The following is a 23,127-nucleotide window of genomic DNA, read 5'->3' as shown; positions in this document are numbered from 1 at the left end:
GCCTGAGGTGGGTACTTGGCAGTTGCTTTTGAATGGTCCTGAACTTCGTCAGCAAAGGATGTTGAGGTGGTCTCTAGGCTCTTTAGGCCCCATTCTAGTCATGACCCTGGCAGCCTAGGCTGAAGACAATGGAGGGCTGCTGGGCCTCAGGAAGCCACACTGGCCTGCAGTGAGCAGGAGGATGAGGCTGTGAGGATCCCCTCACAGTGCCCCACAACGGAGAGCCCAGCACCCACAGCGGCCCCAAGGCCTCGGGGCAGCCGGGGCAGCCCCACCGCCAGGGGTGAGGGCGAGGCCGGGGTGACACCCACCCCGGGCCGCCGCGGGGCCCCTGAGGCGCAGAGCGGGACGCTGCAGCCATTGCCCCCCTCGGCCAGGGCGGCCGTCGGGGCCGGTTCCCGAGGGAGAGATCGCGGTCCCAGAGGCGGGGGCACCGGTACCGGTCGCGAGGGGCGGGTGCCGGTTCGGCCGCGGGCCCCAGTGACCGCAGGCGCGAAGGGTCAAACCTCCTCCCCCCCACCGCGCCTGCGGTGCGCGGCCGCATGTGGGGCGCAGGCGGCGGAGTCTCCACCTCCTCTGGCAGCTGGAACCGGTGGCTGCCAAGCTCCATTAGAGCTATCAGCGGCCGGGGCGGGTGGCGGTGGTGGCTGATTTTAAAATACTCCTTGCCCGTTGTTTGCTTCCCTCCCTTTGCGAAGGCTCCGGGCTGAGCACGACCGCTCCGGAGCCTGCCCCGCCGGCCGAAGCCGGGGTCCCGCCGCCGCCGCCCCGCGGGCACCGGAGGCGGCCGATGGCTGCCCCGCCGGGCGCCGCGCCCCGCTGAGCTCCGCGGGCACTGGCGGCGACCGCGCCTCTCTCTCGTGCCGCCGGCTCGGGTCGGAAGCAGAGCGGCCACCATGGTCCGGTGCTGGTGGCTCGCCGGGCTGCTCCTAGGTAGGTGCCACCGGCGGCCGCTGCCGCGCCGGGATAGGTGGAGGGGAGCGGGTGTAGGAGTCGGGGTCGTCCCGCGGGGGTCTCCCCGACATCTCCCTTCACCCGGGAGCTGCGAGGGCATTGTGCGGAGAGCGCAAAGAGATAGCGAGGAGGGTGCAGGGAGAGCGCAGCGACATGGCCCGGGGGTGCCGGAAAGCTGCAAGGAGAGCGCACGGAGATGGCAAAGAGCGTGCAAAGCAAAGGTGCGAGGGCTGCGAGGAGGTTGCAAGGGGAGCGCAGGGAAGTTGCGAGGCGGCTCTGGGCCGGGGTCCGCGGGCCGTCCCCGGGCCGTGCTGGCGGCACAGGAGGCACCTGGTGCCGGGGCTCCGCTCGCTGCGCCCCGCCCGGCCCGGGACGGGGGTTTCTGCGCCGTGCGCACCCGCGGTGTCCGGCCGGAGCGTCCCCGCTTGTGCTCCGCGCTGCCCTGCCCCATCCACCGCCGTGTGCCTGCGGAGGGGACGGGCGGGGAGAGCCCCGGAGGCAGCCCGCAGCCCCGGGGATGCTGCCGAGCTGCGCGGCCCGAGGGGTGCGGGGGAGCGCAGTGCCCCTGGCGAGGGGCTTCCCTTAAGCCGTGCCGCCGGAGCGGCGTGTGGAGATGCCGGAAGGGTGCTGAGCAGCACCTGGGTCCCACCTTCGGCTCCCATAGTTGTGGGGTCACTGCCCCCTCTGCCCCCGAAACCCTGTGGGGCTTTCCCCATGCCGCTGCAGCTTGCTCCGGTCCGGAGCACGGGGCGCCACGAGTGCTTGAGTCGAGTTTAGAGGGAGGAAGGTCTCAGAGGTGATTGTCGGTGATGTTTCACTGGGAATTGGGAATTACTCCTGGGAGGATCCAGCACCTGCCCCAGCAAAGGACAACTTCACAAGTGGTCTCCTGCTCCAGGGACTTGCCAACGAGCTCCAGCTGCGCACAGAGCCTCAAGCAGCACAGGCTGCAACATTGCGGCTCCCTTTCAGAAAGGCATCTTTCAACCCCACAGTTCTTGGAGCAGTTTCAGAGAAGAAAAGGTTCTGGCTTAAGAGACCATATGGGAGAACAAAGACAACTGTGCTGTGGAAAAAACGGCAAAATGATTTCTGTTTACAACAAGGAGCAAAGCTCCTCCATCCTTGGAGTATTTCCCTAGGAAATGCAAGGGAGACCCTCTGCACGCCTGAACAGAAAGGGCAGGTGAAAGAAAGGGTGAGATGGTGCCCCTGAGGCCCCAGTGCAGTCTGGACACTGGAAACACAGACACTTGGGTTTCCTGCTGCTAGCTTCCTTTCCACCACTTAGTTTACTCATCTGAGGTTTTGGGCAGCAGTATAGCACACTGACTTGCCTCTGCAGCTCAGGGCTTAGTTTAGTGATCGTTGCAGGAGAGTTGTGTCGGGAAAGTGATTGGATGTTGTTTGCATTAGGCGTAAAGGACCAGACTGCAGAAAGAAACCTCTAAGCACGGTACTTCTATAGGGTTACTTTTCTGTTCTTATGCGAGGTCTTTGTCATATGTTGTTCCCCCAAATTGAGACTTAATGGGTTGAGAAATACATATTCTCCTTCTGTGTATGTTTTATTAGTTCAAGTTGCTCTCTCAGAGATCTGTTGTACTGCATTATGTAAGATTATTCACTTAAGTCTAATTAGAATACTTTCTTAAATCCTCATACAATTTATTTTAGTCCAATCTAATTTAAACCCTGTGCTTCTTCCATGTGATGTCAGTGGGGGAATTTCCATTTATTTCAGTAAGAACAGAAGCTGGACCTTAAAACATATACTTAAATAGCAAAGTCAGATCCATGGCTCATTAAAGTGCAAACAGGGTTTGCCAGTGACTTCACTGGGAACAGGGCTGGCATTCTGTATTTTGCATAAAACTGAACATCAGCAAGAGCATGACAGTGGTGCATAATTAGTTGAAAAAGCACTTTAGGTAGGTAACTGGATCTGATTTTGGAGTCTCCTTCAGAAAAGAATCACTCATTCCTGGAAATGTCCCCAGAGACTTGCTGAGTTTTACCTAAGCTTTCATTAAAGTCTTTACATTCCAGTAACACCACGCTGATGTTTTTCATGTGTAGCTTCACCTACATGGCTTTAACATAAAAGATCTATTCTTGCTTTCAGTGTTTATTTTTAAGTTTGAAAATTACAGTGTTGAGGTCAGATAAGATCAGCACTTGCGTTCAATTATGAGATTAGGAAGACAATCCCATAAATGATAGTACTACATTCAGTATAGCAATGCGTGTGTGTGTTTACACATGCATATGTATGTACATACTGTTAAATTAACATAATTGTCTTTGGTTCAGATGTTTGTTAGGCAAAGTTTACTTAGCTCGTTTATATTTACCAAGTTGGCAGGTTTCATCTTCATTTCTCAAGCTGGCCAAAAACTCAACAGCTAATATATTATGCTGGGTTGTGTGATATGACTCTATTTGTTCTTTCAATAATTGCAGGTTAGCCATGTTTCAAAGTCTATGGGTATAGATAAAACCAGGGCTGAGATGTAAAAAAAGCACAAGTGAAAAAAATATCGTGTGGTTTCTATATTTTCCCCACAAGCACAAATTGTTGAGTAAGGAGATTTTCAAAAGCCAGAAATTGCTGTGAAGAAAACCAAAGCTGGAATCCAATGCTAGGGGAGGCTGCATCTGGCAGAACAAAGTTTGGAGAGAGATTTTGCTTTCAGTGGGATCCTGTGTTTCCCCACAACATAGCATATGTCATCTATAAAGACAATGCTTTCATGGATGTGATACAATCCCTGCCCAAATCAACCTCAAAATTAGGAAGCACCTACACAGTGCTGTTACACAGTTCCTTTGGTTTTCTTACTTATTTGCCAAGGAAGAGAAAGGCATGAAAAAAGACAATCCCTAGCTTCATGATGATGTATCTCAGACATACCAATAGCAAGAAACTCAGAGTGAGAATGTGAGGATTTTAATGTGTTACCATTCTTCTGTAGGCTAAGAGTGCTGCCAGAAGCTGAAAATGTGGTTCATAGAGCAGCTCCTTCACTACCCAGTTCAGATTGTGTGAGATCTGAGGGGTTAAGAATCTACAGTCTGTGGGGTTTTTTTCTTTAAGAAGTTAAAAGGCCTCACACTCTAAAATGTAAAATTAGGAAGGTTCTGTTTCTGTGTATCAGGAAAGAAACTCTGGTGTCTCTTTGAAATGCCAGTGCTCAGAGTGTCGAGTGATAAGAGGGTTGAAATCCATCATTATTTTTGAGTTTTAGCAGGGTGCTAGTGTGATAATCATGTTTTTCATACTGATGCTTTCTCATTTTCAGTGAATAGCTTATTAAACCATCACGGTTTGAATCCATCTGAAACTGAGAATGCTTTAGTGAAGCTCAGCTGCTGTGGCACTATTAGACTTTTGGATCAGTGCAGCAACAGCTCTCGACTTACAACTGGTGTGGTAGTACATAAATCAACAGAAGGCTCATGACCAAGTGTTTGAAGAGATTTGCTTGAGTTTGGTTTTTTAAATAATGCTTTAAACTTGACACTGTCTGTTTGGTTGGACGCTGAAAAAGTTCCCCATGTGGACTTTTTCTACTGAATCAATAAGAAACACTGACAAGCATGTGACATTTCGGCCTTGTCGGAGTCAGAGACAGAGGTCTTTGGAAGTGGGCTTTTACCCTGTACTCTGGGATCAATGTGTACATCACGCTCCCCACTGGGACAATTGGATTTACCTTGTTCACACTCTTACTAAATCCACAAGTGGTGGGCACTGGCAGGTTCTGGCTTTGAAGTATCTCTTTTTCCCTGTTGCTACGAAAACACAATGACATGTTATTTTTAAAGCTTTTCAGAGAAAAAAAAAATATTTTTTTCCTGTTGGACTCCTGGAAAATATGGATGAAAATGTAAATGACAGCAGAGTTTTGCTGCAGAAAAGCTCTCGTTAGATTTGAGTAGCACAGGTCCCATTATTAGATTATGCAGCGCGTAGGTTGAATGTCAACTTTGATTTTAGCATCTGTCGGCAGTGTTTAAGAGAACTGGAACACATCAAAACTTGGCTAATGATGACAGGCGAAACAGTAGACTGAAATTTCAGGCTATCTAGAAACCACACCCAGACCCCAAAACACATGCTAGAAGTAACTTTTAATTCTGTGTTTCAGCTGAACAAGTAACCTTTTTCTGTGGTCACTTTAAGTTAAACATGTGTGCGTATGTCTGGTGTGGGCTGTGTATCAATTTACCACCTTTCTGCAGAGATTTGTTTCTGAGGGTACCTTCAGCTATGACTGCTCTTGAATGCCCTTCTCATCCTTGGCTTTGCAGGAATCCAGTAGCCCCAGATTATTAGATCCTATTAGATCCTATTTTTTATTACTATAAACAGTGTCCTTGCACCAGTGCCAAGAATCCTGTTGTGTTAGGTGCTAAATAAGGAGAGAACAAAAGGATTGTTCTTGCTTTAGTGGGTTTATAATCTAATTTCCTGGACTTAGATTTTCTGCAGTGAGTACTTGACATTGCAGGGACCTACTGGGATTCCCAGCTGTGTCCAGTGGTTTAATACCTATTACAGCTGAGTATGTGTGTGTAGTCCTGTGGAGGCCAGGCAGTGATACTGGTGAGCAGGATGGTGAACAATGTGCTTGCACAGGAGAGCAGCTGTCTCCTGTGGGAGCAGGGTATGGGGACAGCTCGATGGCTGTGGGAGACTGAAAGGCCACTCAGAGTATCCCGCCGACTCGCTGCCAAGAGCGGGTTATTCCCTGCTGTACTAATGCTTTGTTCAATCCTTCCAAATCCTGCCAAGCAAGTGGACTTGTGCTGCCTACTAGATTGTGCCTCAAGAAGTTCACCCTGATACACAAGCCACATTTTTGTCTCTCTTCATTCACTCCCAACAGAACCTCTTTATTCACTGCAAGGAATTCCTTCCCTTCCTTGGTGTTTATGCTTTGTGAATATTTATAGGCTGTTATCATGTCCATCTTGCCCCAGCCGTCACTCAGCCAGGCTACATGGACTCTGCTCTTTTAATCTTCCTTCGTAACTCAATCCCCTCCCACCCTGTAATCAGTTTTTGTTGTTCTGCTCTCAACTCCCACCAGTTCCAGTTGCTCCTTTTGCTTTGGGTAAATGTTGTACTTACGTTAATATTATATGGTGGGTGGTCCTCCCTGCGCTCATGGTCCATGTGAGTGATTTAGACGTTTAAAATGAGGTTGGCATTTTATAGCCAAGCCATGGCCTGATTACTGGTTCTGCTCTTCAAAGCACTCCAGGAAAAAATATGCTTAGCCATCAGTATTAAAAATGGCCACAATAGCCACTAATAGAGTGTCTGTGCAGGGGTTTGAGGGAAGTGCCAAAAACTGCATGGGTGCTCTATACGTTCAGATTGACACGGTGGCGTTAATTTCAAAAACATGTGTTGTATTTTCTAATGAGTTTCCAGCTTGTTAAATTAAGGAAGATATGTGTAATATTTCCCATTGGGAAAGAATACGAATTCCAACTAGAATTTAACTGTATCAAAGTAGTACCCCCGGGATATTCAGCCTTGGACTTGGTTGTTTTGCTTTTGTTTTTGAAAATGAATGCTTTCCCCCCTGTGTTCTCACCAGACTCTCACCATATAGGTACACAGTGTACCATATAGGTACCCAGGGGATTAGAGATCATATCACTAAGGTCTCACCTATCTCACCAAATTAAAATTGAAACCTTCACCAGTGTTCAAGGAAGAAAGCTCTGGCATTGCCCTTCTTTTGTTTGGTTTCTATTGGGTTTTGGTTATATATTTTCTGTGCCAGACTTATGTGTCATAGAATCATAGAATCGTTAGGGTTGGAAAGGACCTCAAGATCATCCAGTTCCAACCCCCCTGCCATGGGCAGGGACACCTCACACTGAACCATCCCACCCAAGGCTTCATCCAACCTGGCCTTGAACACTGCCAGGGATGGAGCATCCCTGGGCAACCCATTCCAGTGCCTCAGCACCCTAACAGGAAAGAATTTCCTCCTTAGATCCAATCTAAACTTCCCCTGTTCAAGTTTTAACCCGTTACCCCTTGTCCTGTCACTACAGTCCCTGACGAAGAGTCCCTCCCCAGCATCCCTATAGGCCCCCTTCAGATACTGGAAGGCTGCTCTGAGGTCCCCACGCAGCCTTCTCTTCTCCAGGCTGAACAGCCCCAGCCTCCTCAGCCTGTCTTCATACAGGAGGTGCTCCAGTCCCCTGATCATCCTCGTGGCCTCCTCTGGACTTGTTCCAACAGTTCCATGTCCTTTTTCTGTTAAGGACACCAGAACTGCACACAATGCTCCAGGTGAGGTCTCACAAGAGCAGAGTATTCAATACCAGTTGGAGTTTAACACAAGCCACAATGGGTTAGCATGGCCTGAACCCATCTGGTTTCTTCAGTGCTTACCGATGACAAAAAGAAGGTGGCACAGAGCAATTACCCCGTTAGCTCTTACCGCTCCTGACTGACCGTCCCTCTCTCCAGACTCTGCCCTGTAGGTTTGTGTGGAGGTGGTGAATTGTTACTGGGCAGCCCTGAGCTGAGGGCTGGTCACTGCTGAGCTGGGCACAATGGTTGGGCCAGCTGGGGCCATCGGGCCATATGGAATTGCTCAGCTGTTCTCCAGTAAATCTTTCGGCATTGAGCAATGTGGCTGTGGAAGGAGTGTGTGACTCCTCTTTCTGCGTGTGAGCAGAACCTTCTCGGGGGTGGGAGAAATGTGGAACGAAATGGCTCCTGTAACTGTCAGGACAGCGAGTACATGCTGAGTAAAGCTCTCTTGTGTAACTGAGAAGTGTGGCGTTTTGATTAACTGTAGATCTCTTGGGAAGATGTACTCACATCCGCCTCTAGTGCTTTTATTTGTCATCACAAGTCTTCTACACCGACTCTTATGTGTGCTGCTTAGTTCACCCCATTTGAGAATATCCCGTATCCCGTTTCTCCCTTGCATCCCTTCGTTCTCCAAGTGCAGAGTTTACTGCCAGTTTATGGGGATGGGCATCTTCTGGATAAGGTGCTGATGTAGTAACGAGCTCTTTCCTGTTTACAGACTCCAGTGAAACTGGAATTAAGCCCTGCAGTCCCATTTACAGTGTTAGGCCTGGTTTTCTTCTTTGGGATAAACAAGCAGAGAAGGCAGTTTTAAGAAGCTCTTTTATTGAAATGTGATTTCTACTGAAGTCACTGAGGTGCAGGAGATAATACCGTCTCTCTTCTCCCCTTCTTTACCACAGTCCCGTCTGTCTTGTTATCTATTGCTGGACATGACACTTGCAGGAGAAATTAATAATTCCATGATTCCAAGAGGAAAACAGTTACTGCTGTAGTGCTTCAAAATCCTCCAGTCGACTCATCGCAAGTGCTTCACTATTCAGTTGTGGACATCAGACAAACCTGGCAATGACCACAGCCAGGCTGAAGCCATAGAATACAGTGTCTGAACCTGTTTCCAGTGTATTCCAAGTATGTAGTGAAAGCATGTTCTGAAAATCAAAATCCTGAGCTGCTTGGGAGTTTTGGGTCAGCTGAATTCCCTCCTAGGATCTGCAGAATTTCACCTACGATTATGCTCTGTTATGCACAGGAAACTCAAGGTGATGCTCTGCAGTGACAGCTAATGTAATACGTTTATTGTGCCAGCCTTAGAAGAACTGAGAAACATAGATTGAATTCAAAGCATTTTTACAAATACCATGAACCGAACATCAGACTCTGAAACAACTGTATGTAATTATACCCATTTTACAGACAAATAAGGGATGAATAATAGAAATACATTTCCAGAAGCCAGACAGTACTCTAGTGAAAGCACTGGCATCATTCCTCAACCACTTGACCATATTCTGGCTTCAGTTCAGGGAGGTATTACTAATCAGGGAAAATGTTCATGCAGTGGCTTAATCAGGCACATGCTTAAGTTTCACTGAAACCAATTAGACTTAAGCATGTGCTTAAGTCCTGTCCTGAACTGTGTTCTGTTTGCAGATAGGCAGAATGTGAAGTTCTGCTGTGATACAGTTTTCTGCCCCCAATGGGTTATATTTAAGTTTTATAACTTTATACTATTATAATATAAAATTTATTTCTTCCTGGAGAATTGTTCTCTTGGGCAGGCCTTATTCTCAGCGAATTAAAAGCACCGTTAACTTAATCTCTACACAAATGCAAGAAAAATGGATTCGCTAAATACAAACAGCTTGCTTTCCTTTGAAAAGAAGGCTTATTCCTTTAGTGGCTAACCCAAAATACATTCTGCATGCTCCCAGGAGAGAAAATTGCTAAAGAAAGGCTGCTTTTCTCTTAATGAAGGCTGTGTAAATAAGTGTAATTTGCTTATACAGACTATATTGATGTTTCTTATCGTCCATTTCATTCCAGTCTGAGCATTCCTCAGAAAATATCAAAGGTTTTATGTCATCTCCAAATGAAGAAATGTGTAATGCTCCATGACTTCAGGCACTGATCTTATCCCTGTGAATGGGTGACTAACCGAAACATTAGAATTATAAATGGGAATAATAAATTCTGGCCATAGGAGGCAATAACATGTCACAGATTAAGCAATGCAGCTCTGGAGAAGAGCTGATCTACAGTAACTAAGTTGGTGCAAACTGTAATGTATGCATTTTCTCCCCCGTTTATAAAGAAACAGATGTGTGACTCAACTTAGTCAATCTGCTTGGAGGAACACAAACAAGATTTGTTTCCAACAAGGCGAATTACACTGTTTCTTCCCTGATTGGTATTTTTTCCCTTTAAATCTAGGAAGTGGATCTGGATCTGGAGCATACAGCAGTTACCTAGCACAGTCCCACTGGCAGGCTCTCACTTGGCCAGTTCCTAGGAATCTTTCATCTTAATTTTACCCAGTTTGCTTTGTGCAGAATTTCCATTTCTGCCTTTCTATCATTTGAGGCCATGGGCCTGATTTTTCTGGAAGCTGCTTGTACAAATGAAAGTATGGAATAGCCGGTCACTGTTTGCTACTGCTGCTGTCTCAAGGCTTGATCCAGTTTCTGCTGATCGCAGTGATCAGCAGCCGTTCCCGGTTGCTGGCATTCCTAATTGCCAGAGTGCTTGTGCAGCCCCATTGCTCGGAGACTTTGGGCCAATACTTTGGATGCAGCACGCACCGGAAAGCTGGGAAAAGCCAGTGTTTTGTCTAGCTGCTGTAGTGAGGAGCTCTCTGGAAACGCTTGTGGTTAATCGATACAGACAGACGGGATAACGAGGGAGGGGAAGGGATCGCAGGGGAGGATTTTTAGATTTTCCTATGAATGAGTATTTTTGTCCCCAAGATGAATTGTGAATAATTCCTTCCTCCTGCCCAAGAACTCCCTAATGCAGTTAAACTGCGTCTCTCTTCAGATGGAGAGCGGAGCTGCTCTGATACGCTTCACCAGAGGCTGAGTAACAGAGTGACATATGAGTGACAGCCACTTTATGCTGCTCTTGCCATAGAGATGTGCCCTAACTGCACATTTTAGGCCTGGAACTGAGTCTTCCAGCTTGAAAGGATGTTTGGATCTGGGCTGGAGTATTTGAGAGAGGAAGACAGCCACAACGTTTGGACACAAGCCAATAGCTTGTGGTTTGAGGATGCACCCAGCTTGGAGTCCTGTTTACAGTTAAGTAAGACAAAATCCGGAGGAATTCCCATCATGTCAAATATTTACATTCCAGAGGGTCGGTTTTTTGGTTTTTCTGTTGGTTTTTTTTTTTTTTCCCCATGGAATTCGATCCTGATTATAAAAATTTCCGTTTCTATTGAGTGTGAAAATTTCGTGATTGCGCTCCCAAAGACTGTGATCTCAAACAATGGAGACTTTTACCGTTTCTGCCAAAAGCAGCACTAAAGGGTTCAGTCAAATATTGAAGCTTCTGCTGCAGTAAACACACACGGAGCATGGTTAGAGAGTTGAGAGTGGAGCTGTATTCTGTGCTGTTATTTTGGTGTATATTAGACTAGATCTCTATAGAGTTTATGTAGCTCTAGAGTCCCCAGACCTCTGCAGTCTTTCTGTGGTTTATGACCCTTACACTCTGTTACCTCTAATACAAATGCAGTTGTGTTTTAGCTTACCATATTCTCTAGGATAATGATGTCATGTTTGTTTTAAGTGTAATTCAGTTTGCTCTGTCCCTGTACTGATGGCTCTCCAAAAGCCTTGCCAGTAATTAGGCCTCTTGGTAGGGGCACTCACATGAAACTTGGCATATTCTGAAGGCGAGTAAAGAAACACCAGGAGTGAGGAGCAGGCAGGAGTAGATTTGCCTGAGGCCACAAAGCCAAGTCATGGCAGAACTGGGATGAGGACATGGCCCCAGCTCCTCATGGGCTCTACATGGGGCAGTCTGCATGCATGCTGCAGCTGCCAGATTGAAGGTTTAGCTAGCAGGAATGGGGATTGTCATCCATATTTTCCCATTTTTGTATGAAGCTCAGAGGAACGGCTGTTTGAGAAGCCCTAGTGCAGTCAGTTGTGAAGGAGCTGGCTGTGCATGCTCGCCACGTCCAGCCCTTGAAGATGATAAAACCAATGCGATCATGAGTCTGCTCCAAAAACAGCCCTCAGCACCAATAATGTATCTTTCCAGCTAGTTTATGCACTCCAGTGCATAGTGAGGTAACAGAAACTCCAGGGCTGGTTTCGCTGGCCTTTGGGTAGGTAGGCTGCTTCTGTTCCTGCTCTCCTGCTCCACTGGGGGCTTCGCTTTCCATGAGTTTAATCCCTTAGCAGTAGTTTCGGGGTTTGTGTGCTGAAGTCTACACAAGCACATTGCAAGGACCCTGTTACTGTGACGTGTAAAACCTTTGCGAATGGCGGCACCATAGAGGAGTGACTGAATTTGTCCATCGGATCCAAGCGTTGATTAGTAATTAAATACCATTGGAGTGGGAACATCTCTGCTTTGCCACATGTTCAGGAGCCTCTGACTTGCACAGCAGACGAATTGCTGAGCTCCCCTCTGACTGCTGTAGGGCTTCTATTTGTGGCACACTTGGGGGTGGGAGATTTGTAACAGGGTTAACCCTGTGTGCGTGTAGGATGTGTGGATGGCAGGGATGAGAGGCTCCTGGCTCACAATACCTTGGCTGTGGGAACGGGGGGAGCCTCCTGGTAGACCCCAGCTGCGAATCTCACCCTGTTCCTGCGCGCTGCACCCCGAGCTTGGGAGCCAGGGGATTCTGCTGGCGTTGCTCAGGCACTCGTAGCCGTGCCCATGGTTTGCAGCACATCCACATGCACCAGCTTGATCTGCAGACTCTGCCTGCGAGGAGGGGATCGTGCTCCCCAGGCCAGGCTTGTGCCCTTCGCACTCTCACCCTTCGCTTCTCCCACGTGCAGCTGGATAGTTCGGGTTTCTCATCCCAGCGAAGGGTCTGGTTTAGGCAAAGCTCCCTGTAAAGACCACGGGATGGTTCAGGATGTATGGAATGTGGCTGCCTCCCTCTCTCAAATACTCCAGCCCAGATCCAAACATCCTTTCAAGCTGGAAGATTCAGTTCCAGGCCTAAAATGTGCAGTTAGGGCACATCTCTATGGCAGAAAGTGGCTGTCACTCACATGTCACTGTGTTACTCAGCCTCTGGTCAAGCACACCAGAGCAGCTCCTCTCTCTGTCTTAGAAGAGACACAAATTGACTGCATTAGGGAGTTCTTGGGCAGGAGGAAGGAGTTATTCACAATTCATCCTGCTGCCAACACGGGTTATAGAGTATGTGGCACACAGGGGCTAAGATGAGCAGCTGTGACTGTGTCTTGGTCTCCTTGACTGAGGCACAGGGTGTGGAAGTGCTTTGCATCCTCATTCTGTGGAAGGCAGTGAGTACATACACGTAAGGTTTTACTTTCCGACTGAATGGCAGGCTGGGAAGCAGCCTGTGCCCTGACCGTTGGCATGCAGGGGGTCAGTCCGCGTGGAAACTTCCCAGTACACTACTGGGTAAATTGCAAAGTGCAGCTGAGAGCGAGTGACCCCCCCTCAGCCCTGGGCTGGGCTGAGCACCCCCAGGCCGGGGACTGGGCTCTGCAGTTGTTCCACAGCAGAAAATTGGTGGGGTTTGAGGAGGAGCTCTGCTGAGAGCTCATTTTGTGGTGTTAAAAAGGGGCAAATCCCAAGTTTCTTGTTGAAGCAGACTCGTGATGAGTGCAGCAGAAGTTTGCTTAAGTAAAGAGCGAATAATATATAGGAATATATGTACTATGTATGTGTGCATGCAAAGGTCTTCAGGATTTAGCCGAGTGTTCACACATTCCCTAAGCCAATAACATCCGTTGTTATGGGAAATGAGGTAAGTGACAGAATTACTGTCCTTATGGCGGGCGACAGGCGAGTCTGATGTTCCCATGCTGTAATTCCCTGTTTCGGTTACTGCTTCAACAATAGCGGGAGAGGGAACGTGCGCAAAGAGCGCTCAGGTTTATGGGAAGGTTAAAAAATAGTTGGATTCGGACGAAATTTCAGTTGGAAAACTGCAGTTAAAAGAAGACCCCGTGTCCTTAACCACGCGGTGGGGTTTCATCCCCCCCGGGTCCCTGTGCCCGGGTCCCTGTGCCTGCTGTACTCGTGCCTGCGGGACCTGCAGCCCCGCGGTGCTGACGCTGACGCTCGCTCTTCCCTCCGCAGCCTGCGCGGGCGCGGAGCCGCCGCTGCGCTGGGAGCCGCGGTGCCGGCAGCAGCTCCGCCACCTGCAGGACGGCGCCAGGATCGCGGCGCGGCTGCCGCCCCGCCTGGAGGGACGCTGGGTCTCCACCGGGTAAGGCACCCCCGGGCCGGCCCCCGCCCGGTGCAAGCAAGGGGCTGAGCAGTAACAGGCAAGGCTGCTCCCTTCTGCCCCTCGCCAGCGCCCGCCCCACGCCGGAGGGAGGCCCGAGGCCCCCCGGTGCCCATAGAGCCTCGCTCCTTCATGAGGCGCAGCTCGGTAAGCACACCCGGCTGGACCGGGCAGAGCAGCTCCGACACCCCCTGCGGCCCCCCTCTGCTCCCTGGGGTGTGGCACAAAGCGAGGTTCTCCACCCGGCACTGTTGCGTTTTGGTAGCTGATGCCTTACAATCAGCCAAGGGTGGTCACCGGGTGTGGGAGACCCCTGCTCCCCCCTCTCCTCCACGTGCTGGCTGCCCTTGGGAGGGATTTCGCCCTGCATACCCCCCCCCACGTGCTGCAGGGGCTCAGCTCTGCCTTCCTGCCCAGGTGCGAGGTGCGGCCGGGACCCGAGTTCCTCACCCGATCCTACCTCTTCTACGCCAACCGCCTCTTCAAGGCTTACCAGTTCTACTACTGGGACCCCTCCTGCCGCGACCCCTCCTACTCGCTGGTCATCAAGGGCAAGCTCCGGCTGCGCCAGGCCTCCTGGATCACCCGTGGAGCCACCGAGGCCGATTACCACCTCCACAAAGTCGGCATCGTTTTCCACAGCCAGAAAGCCATGCGGGAGGTGGCCTCCTGGGTCAACGAGACCTCCGGCGAGGGCTGCAGCGGGTTCCTGCCCCCAGGGCGCACTTGGGCTCCCGGAGCCCTCTATGAACTGCTGAGCGCCAAGACCGAGCGCGACTGCACGGCTGCCTTGGGCTTTGCCATGCACGAGCTCAGCCTGGTGCGCGTGGAGCAGCATTACCAGCCCTTGCTGCAGCCACAGCAGAGCGGGAGCCGGCTGGTGGAGGAGCTGTACCTGGGGGACATTCACACCGAGTGGCTGGAGAGGCTCCACTACCGACCCACCGGTTACCAGCGACCTCTGCAGAGCGCCATGGTAAGGGTGATGCCTTTGTGTGGTCCCCTCATCGGTTCATGGGGAAGCGTTTGTTATGCCCTTGCAGTTAAAATACCACCTGCCTGCAGTCAGCTCACTTCTGTCCAAGGCACTGGGTGAGGAGGTGTGGGGCTGGAGATGCGGCTCCCCAAGGTGCTGCCTTGGTGCTCCTACTCATTTTGACGTAAATAAGACTGAGCAGGAGACTTGGTTGCCTTATATTTTATATCTTGTTTCAGTTTTATATCTTATTTTCTTTTGTATTTTATTTGGCACCAGGTTAGTCGATTTCCAGACAAGCACGTTTCAATCTGAATCATAGCTACTCAATCCAGAAATGACTGAGCAGTGAGATGGGGTGAAGAAACCTCCCTGAACTTCACCAGATAGGATCGAATTAGCTGAAAAACACTATTTTGGGGGCGGCATTTCCCCACACCTCAAACTCCACCAAGTGACCTCTGCAAACCACAGAGCAGCAGCCCTCTCCCCTTGAAAGTGACACTCTCAAACTGGTTAAACTTGTGTTATCTTGGGCCAAAACCATATATCTGAGCAAAACCAGATGGTAAACATAAACACTTTTACAAGTTAATTTAAAAGCAACCCTAAAGATATGCAGTGCCCTCTGAACAGAGCGCTGTAATTAATCAGCTAACAGCTCTCCGATGGACCAGCACATGATGTCACCACCTGGCGATAATTAGAAGCTGCCATATATTAGAAATAACTTCACACAACTGGCCTGAGCAAGTCAGAGCTTGGCTCCGTGTCTATGGTGATAATCCTGCTGGGCACAGGATTTTTCTTCTTCTTTTCCCTTTTCTCTGAACCAGCATCCATTTGCCTGTGGGGGGGAGTTGCACAGCTATGGTAGGAATTATTTTTTAACCTTCTTTATGAAAATATCGCTCTTTTCCCCTTAAATTTATATCTGCTTTAAAGAAACCCATTCTCCCCAAATTACCTTTCATTATCAAAGAATTTCCTGCCCAAGCAGAGCACATATATTTGCCAACTTCTGGGATTATTTAGCCATAAGGTACTGTGTACTGTCAGCACTCATTAACGTGACAGTAGCAGTAAAGCAAGCTGAAAATGACTAAATTACAGTAGACTCCAATCAACTTGCATGTAAATTACCCACCCTGCAGTTAACTACTGAGTTATTTAACCTTGCTGCGTACGACAGTTCAGTAAAGATCAGCTCGTGTTCTGGAAAACGATGTAATGGTCAAACCCTGGCTATTTAAAACTAAATCAGTTGTGATATATGAAGTATAAGAAGAAATTCCAAGCTACACAACCCCCCCTCCTGGCATTGGATCAGCTGCAGGGCTGGTTTGCCTCAGACCTCAGCACGAAGCAGCAAAGGTCAGGTCCTTGTTTTATAGTAGGTCCTTTCCTTCTCTCTCCGGTGCAGTGCCCGCTGCTGTGGCTGCTTGGCAAAGCCCTTGCCTCTCTGCTGCTAACGGGAGCACTCTGTGCTGTTGGCTGTCCGGCGAGGCCGCCCTCAGCGCAGTGCAGCACGGCCACAGCAGCCTCCCAGTGGTAGGGTTTCACCTTCCGGACACCAAAAAGGCTGCACTGTTTGCTGAACCAGTGCAGGAACACGGTGGGTGCAGCCAACCTGTCCCAGCACCCACACCCTCGCCATGGAAGGGGCAGCAGCCTGCAGTGCAGACCAGCCTGGCTGGCTGGAGGGAGCTTTCCCTACTCTCACAGCAGCTCTGTCCTCGCCCTGCTCTCCTCCCTGCAGCCTGTCCTCAGCAGCCCTACCCAGGGCAGAGCACAGCCTCAGGGCACAGACCTTGCTGTCCTTCCCAGTGGACCAGAATAGCAAAGAGCCATGGCAGCGCTTTATCACATTTAATCTGCTTGGATGTCTTGGGCCAGGTTCACTGCTGTGGAACACCCTGGAGTGGAAGAGGGGAGTTTGAGCTTTGTAAATACCCTGAAAGGGTTTTTTGCTCACCGATTTGTCTTTTTTGTCTGTACAGCACCATGTGCATCCTTGCCCTGCCTGTGGGATTATCTACAGAGCGGATGAGCATCACCCACCCATACTGCCTGTCACAGCGCAGCTGCCTATGCAGCTCAGCGGCAGCTGGGTGAGCACCCACTGTGAGGTGAGACCCGCGGTGCTGTTCCTGACCAGGTACTTCATCTTCCACGGTAACAACCACACTTGGGAAGGTTACTACTACCACTACTCCGACCCGCTCTGCAAACAGCCGACTTTCACCATCTACGCATCTGGGCATTACACGCAAGGCATCCCCTCCTCCAAAGTGCGAGGTGGCACAGAGCTGGCTTTTAAAGTCACCCAGGCTCGGGTGACGCCAATGGACCAGGTGACGGTGACGATGCTGAACTCCTCTGAACCTGGAAGCTGTGGGCTGGCTGGCTCCTGGAGCACCGGGGTGGAGCAGGATATAACACCCACAAATGGGTGCCTGGCTTTGGGCATCAGGCTGCCCCACACAGAGTATGAACTATTCAAAACAGAGCAAGACGCGAAGGAGCGCAGCCTGCTGTACATCGGCGAGAGGCCCACGGACGGCTCCAGTCCTGACCGCCCGGACAAGCGGCCCACCTCCTATCAGGCACCTCTGATTCAGTGCGCTGGAGCGCCAGAGGGATTCTCTAACTATGTTAGTCTAAAATACTTGGGAAAAAAGGATGCTAATGGGAATGAAGCACTAAAACCTTTGCCTGTGGCCTTTTTATTGTTTATAGCACTTCTGTTTTTAAGATGGGACTAGTTACCTATTGAGGTACAGCACAGAATTCAGATAAGTCTTGGTGCTAGTGTGATTTTTATATCCTTCAAACGAGCACATCTGGAAGCAGTTCTTTTCAGATTTGGAAACTCTTTAAAAACAACCAGCAGCAGTGAGTGAAGCCAAGCAGATACGCCTGACTACATGCTGTTTGTCCTGTGGCTTTATTGACTCATCTCCCCTCTTTGCCTACAGTTTTAATGTAGTGACATGGATGCGCTGCACATTGCAATACATAATTTAGCAATATGAGGGGGGAAAAAAGCCACATCAGTTACAATTACTGCTTTGAGCTTTTGACATTGCTAAGATTTAATCCAGAGCTTGATTCAGATGTAATTCAAACACCCAAAGCATCGGCTGCTGAGTTTCTCTGACTTTAAGTTCCCTCCCATCATACTCCTTATTGCTGCTGTTGCAGATTTAATCTGCAGAGTCAGGCAGCAATAGATAAAGCAGTCAGCAAGGGTTCTTGATAAGGGTGGAGTTAATCATGCCTTTCTTAGTTTGCAGACATCTTCTGCAGTTCTCGTGTGCATGTGCACACACACAAAGATGTGCTACGCAATCTTCCACTCACAGCAAGCAGCCCTGGCACAGCATTATGTCAGCAGAGTGTTACGCCTGACCCTGGTCATTTAAGAAGACACAGTAAATGGAGAACACTCCAACCTTCAGCATTACCCAGCTGCAGACACTGCATCCTTGCTGCGTTATCCTGGCTTTCCAGTGCAGGACTGGCCTGTGCTTTGGTACCTGGGCACTGCCCCGGGTCACTGCTTGTCCATTGTGATGCCACTCGCCATGTTCCAAGCGGAGCAGAAGCTCACTTACAAGTCTTGTCAGGCCATGTATTTTACTGTCTCCCTTTTAGCAAGTCTACTGGCATAGCAGTTGTTAATCCAGCTCTCCTTTCAATCAAAATGTCACTTCCAGCCTCATTCTGTAGAGATGCTTTATAAATCTGCCTCTAGTGAGCGATGGGCTGCGCAGATACTCGAGTCAAGACAGCATAGTCGGGTCCAACTGATTTCTACTGACAAGGACAAACTAAGAAATTAAAATCCCTGTCTGCTGCAGCTAAGAACCATATAACTTACGTGGAGAAGCCTTCCTCCCAGTAGCTAAATCCTTTCCAAATAAGCCTATATATCTTACTCACAAAGGGTATTTTGTTAAACCAGCTATGCAATAGCTACCTTCTTAATGCTGTATGTATGAATTTGAAGCTTGTATACTTAGATAAATTATGGGGTTTATAACACAAAAATACTTTTGAGGGATTTGTACATTAACTAATAATTCAAATGAGATGCTTATTAAATGCATACAATTGTGACATAAATGTTGTCAGCATGTTCCTGGCATGATCAAATATTAATCATGCACATTACTTTTAAGGTGAAACACAAAGGCCAAGCTTGGCTACCTCGCCTTGGTTCCTTCTGCTATTAGTGAAGGAGACTTCTCCAGGGGTTAGTTCAGCAGCCAAAACAGCTCCCTGCTTCTAAGAGTTGTTGGGTTTTGTTGCCTGCTACCATGTGGAGATCCATGGGTAAAAGTTTGAAGTGGAAGTGCATCTTGGAGAATGTGACGACTCCTTTGATGTCCCTGTTGAGATGCTGTAAGCTGGGGCATGTTGAGGGCAGCACAGGCGCGCATCTCCATAAACCATATGTGTGGCAGAACTTTCTCTTCAGCAAAGCAGCTTCCCATCATCATGCCAGAGCAGGCACGCACTGCAGCCTGGAGCAAAGGTTCCTGTAACTCCAGTCAGCAAGGATACATGTTCTTGCAGAACTGAAAGATGTCCATGGCAAGGACATGGCTTCTGCTGTCTTTGGAGGGTGGGTGGAAGGGTGGGAAGGCAATTCCTGCCCTCTACCCTCAAGAATGAGATCTGTGTGCAGATACTTCTTTTTCATTTACAAAGCAAGTGTTCAGATACCACCTAGTGTAAAAAACTCCTTCAAAACCACAGATCCTTTCAGGGTGGTGATGGGATTAACATGATGTAAGAAATGACAAGACAACATCACATACTTATGCAACCTATGCAGCAAGCACTTGAGAACGGTCCCACCTCCTCCCGCAGCTGGCTCCAGATGCTCACACACAGTTCTGCATCACAGGTGGGCTCTGCTGACTGAATCTCCTATGAAAGCCTCATCAGGAGCCTCTTTGTCCTGTTCCCTCCCATGCTTAAGTATACTTCTGAAAGTAAAAAAAGCCATGAAAAAGCTATTTGCATAAATATCGTAACTTTTATTGTTCTGTTCACAGTTTTTTGAAGAAACATTCCTAAATTACACAGTTATTCTCTCTTTAAGAATTTGTGCCTTTTTCCAATTGGAATTCGCCTGGCTCCCACTGCCAGTCAGTGCTTGGTGTTGTGTTGCTCTTTTTAAGATCAGAGAGCTGCAGTGTTCAGTAGTTTCTCCCCGTGAAGGTACTTGTGCACTGTAATCAAGACATTCTCAATTCTGGTAGCTAAACTCAGCCATCTGAGTTCTCTCTCAGCCTCTCTAAGGCATTTTCACACTCCACCAGTCACTTCTGAACCTCTTTTTTTGTTGTTTTGCATCCATTCCAATTACTCAGCTTCTCTTTTAAAATGTAAATACCCAAACTGCATTCAAAATTCCCAACCCTCACAGCTGAGACATACACAAGTATAATCACTTACTGCTAACAGTAATTAAAGACAAGAACACATTCTTACTCATTAGTCTTTTACCCTGGGACTGCGCTGGAACACGTGTGAAGCTCTTACTCTGGGCCTCAGTATGGGTATTTTTGTCACATTAACATTTTATCAGTAGGGATTTTGTATGTTTTCAGCAGTGATCTGGAACCACTGAATCATGTCGGGTCCCAGCAGAACCCTTCCATGAGCTTCCCCATTGCATTATAGCTCTCCTTGAATGCCCACTTTTGAAATGTGATTGTCAGAGAACACCAAGCTTTGCGGGGGGGTGGGGGGGAGGGTACGGTACACTCAGTTCCCTCTAATCCAAAAGAAAGCTGAAAAACAAAGAATCAGATGACTTACACTGTGCCTTCATTCACCCCATCTCCTTTTTCACCTCTTCCCTGGGTGCCAAGCTGGCCAAAAACTGTGCATGGGCCATCCTGTCCCCTATGCATTCCTCCCCATCAGCAGGCGACAGACCACCCTTAGGAGATACTGATACAAGGTTTCTACACCTACTGAACTTAAATGTGTTCATTTTTAATATTGAACATTGCTAATGAATGACATCACTTTTCCAGTCCTCTTAAACCATCACTAGCACTAGCATCACCTGCATCTAGCAATGGTCCTTATCCTACCACAAAGATTTCCTCTGAACTTTGGCTTTTTATCCGCCTCTCAAGCACTCTAATCCATAGTTTTCTTTTCCTTTGGTTGTTGCTTTCCTCGTTAATTTTTAACGTAACTCGTTTTGAGTTGATTGCTGTCTGCTTCCCTTTTTCTTACTTGTTTTATATGACTTTACATCTAATTTTTTCCTTCATTTCACCACTGAAACAGGGTGGGCAGTTAGCAAAAGCTCTTCCCCTTCTTAATGGCAAAATTACTGGATTTTTGGCCCTTTAATACCTTTCTCTTCAAAACCTGCCAAATCTAGTTCAGTTTTCCATCTAATTTCTTCACTACCAGATTTGACAAGAAATTTGCTCATCTATGGACTTTTGAAGTACCAGTTACACTGTTAGCAGCCTGCATGGCTGTATACTTCACTCAACCATCAGGATTCCAACTCCTAGTTCTTGATTCATTTACCAGTATCTGACATAAACAAGACAAATCCAAATAGCTTCATGTTTCATGTCTAACACTGCATTAGAAAAACAGGTCTGGGACACAGACCATGAACATTAGTTCCGACTATGGGATAGCCATCTTCATCCCCACCATTTAAATCACCTTAAAATGTAGTTTGGATTCTAGATTTCCTAAATAATTCTTAAACTGAAACAAAACACACGCACACACACAAATTAAATCACTTCTGGATATATTAACAACATTGAGCCAGCGCTTCATTTGATAAGCAATCCACACTGAATGCGAGCCTGTTATTTACTATAAATATCCTGCATTGGAACAGCAGAAAGGAGACAGAAAGGAGATGGCTGACAAGACTTCATTGCTTCAAACTCTACACAGAGTGAAGAAGAAGAAGGAACAGATTTGTTGAAGAGGAAGCAGGAAGGTGAGTGGTTACTGGGCTGGGAACCAGCCTGGGTGCAGCCACCCAGCGCTTCCACTAGCCAGGAGTCCAGGACAGGCAGGGCTGGAAGGGTAATGGGAACAAAGAGACTGAGATGGAAAGTAAACAGGCAGCAGAGAAGAGAAGCCGTTCAGTGACACTCATCTGAACATCAGTTTCCTTGCCAAGGAGCAGGGAAAGAACAAGGATGACGTGGATTAAACCAAATGGCTGAGGGGGGGAATGGAGTGAGATTTGACAGCTCAAGCAAAAGAATTAGGCAGGACAGTCTGCAGCCTTCACAGAAACACTGTTTTGGGCTCAGAACTGAAGCAAAAATTCTTGGCTCCAGTCACACCTGTGTGTGGCCTCCCAGTGAAATGTGAAAGCTAATACTGCTGCTTCAGCTCAGAGTTACTACATCAGATACGCGGGTCAAGAACGGATGTCCACAAGCAGGACATAAAGGATTCCACACTGACACACACATGGGTTACACCTAATACCATGATGACATTTTTTAAGTTCAACAGTTCAGCTCTTAAAAACCTAATTATGCGTATCTTAAGAGAACTTAAAAGTCAGGCACACAAAGCAGGGCAGTTTTAGAGAATTTCTGGGCAGCCTTAGCTCTCTTCTTGACCCAGCACTGAAGGCTTGATCAGATAGTGCCTCATACTCACAAAAAGTGGCCAAATTAACAGTGCACAAACTTGGTTTTGCCATTTCCTAACTTCTGAGTGCTTGACTTTGTGCAGGCTTCATAAAGGTCTTTTAAAAGTAGCTGTGTGTGGATAATTGCGTATGGGAACTTTGCCAACTCAAACATGAGGGAATTCAAGAGGCTTTTCTAATCTTGTGAGTTTATCCACTGAAGAAAAAGATTTGATTAAAAAAAATGAAGTACAGCTAAACTGGGAACAATCTTACAGGCTGTGCCTCAGTTCTTCATGGGCACTTCAAAACGCTGGAAAGAGAAATCACAAAATTAGGAACTTATTAAAAAAGAATGAAACGTACCGATGCAGAAACATAAACAAATGCCAGATGTATAATGTCAACTTGTAATATGCGGCTTCAATTAATTCTTCTTAATTCATTTGTTTTCTTAACTTCTTTTGTTTTGCCATCTGGAAAAGGCCATTTTCTAATGACAGATCATAGGAGGAAAGATCCAAAGTTCAAGCTTGCTTCAAGGAAAAGCTGACTTGTTTCTGCACTCACAGACTCAGTGGTCCTTGTTGCAGTTCTCATTCATGCAGAAGCTTCAGGACAAACCCAGACTGGGAGACAAAAAGATCTACATGGGAGTTTAGTGAAGTTTTTAAAAGATTTACTATTCAAGATACAAATGTGAAAGCAGTTCTGTGAAAGCAAATATGCCACAGAACCACTGGGAG

The 23,127-nt window shown here is 48.0% G+C and overlaps 2 protein-coding genes across 6 annotated transcripts in view; one reads left to right on the top strand and one right to left on the bottom strand.

Annotated features, from left to right (window-relative positions):
• The first annotated feature begins 387 nt into the window (after window positions 1-387).
• On the top strand, window positions 388-18,855 carry APCDD1L (APC down-regulated 1 like). The gene is made up of 4 exons (XM_065691942.1): window positions 388-933; window positions 13,604-13,733; window positions 14,169-14,727; window positions 16,728-18,855. The coding sequence occupies exons 1-4, from the start codon at window positions 897-899 to the stop codon at window positions 17,490-17,492; spliced, it is 1,491 nt and encodes a 496-aa protein (XP_065548014.1). The 5' UTR covers window positions 388-896; the 3' UTR covers window positions 17,493-18,855.
• VAPB (VAMP associated protein B and C) overlaps window positions 18,784-23,127 on the bottom strand; it is a 40,370-nt gene continuing 36,026 nt past the window's right edge. The window contains exons 7-8 of one of the 5 annotated variants that reach the window (XR_010615436.1): window positions 22,748-23,010; window positions 18,784-19,724 (exon numbers count right to left, since the gene is read on the bottom strand). The gene's annotated coding sequence lies outside the window, so the exon portion shown is untranslated. Of the gene's footprint in view, window positions 19,725-19,754; window positions 23,028-23,127 lie in introns of those variants that run through there. The other 4 variants (XR_010615434.1, XR_010615433.1, XR_010615432.1 and 1 more) reach the window with 4 other exon arrangements.

The sequence above is a fragment of the Lathamus discolor genome, chromosome 11 (genome assembly GCF_037157495.1).
Source record: "Lathamus discolor isolate bLatDis1 chromosome 11, bLatDis1.hap1, whole genome shotgun sequence".
In the NCBI taxonomy this organism is placed as follows: Eukaryota; Metazoa; Chordata; class Aves; order Psittaciformes; family Psittacidae; genus Lathamus; species Lathamus discolor.
This window is presented reverse-complemented; position numbering and strand designations above follow the sequence as displayed.

What these genes read in the sequence shown, in the direction of transcription:
- APCDD1L (XM_065691942.1), top strand. Translation starts at nt 897, where the DNA reads ATGGTCCGGTGCTGGTGGCTCGCCGGGCTGCTCCTAG. An exon ending in GCTCGCCGGGCTGCTCCTAG is followed by an intron (nt 934 to 13,603) that starts GTAGGTGCCACC and finishes TTCCCTCCGCAG; the next exon opens with CCTGCGCGGGCGCGGAGCCG. An exon ending in GACCTCTGCAGAGCGCCATG is followed by an intron (nt 14,728 to 16,727) that starts GTAAGGGTGATG and finishes TTGTCTGTACAG; the next exon opens with CACCATGTGCATCCTTGCCC.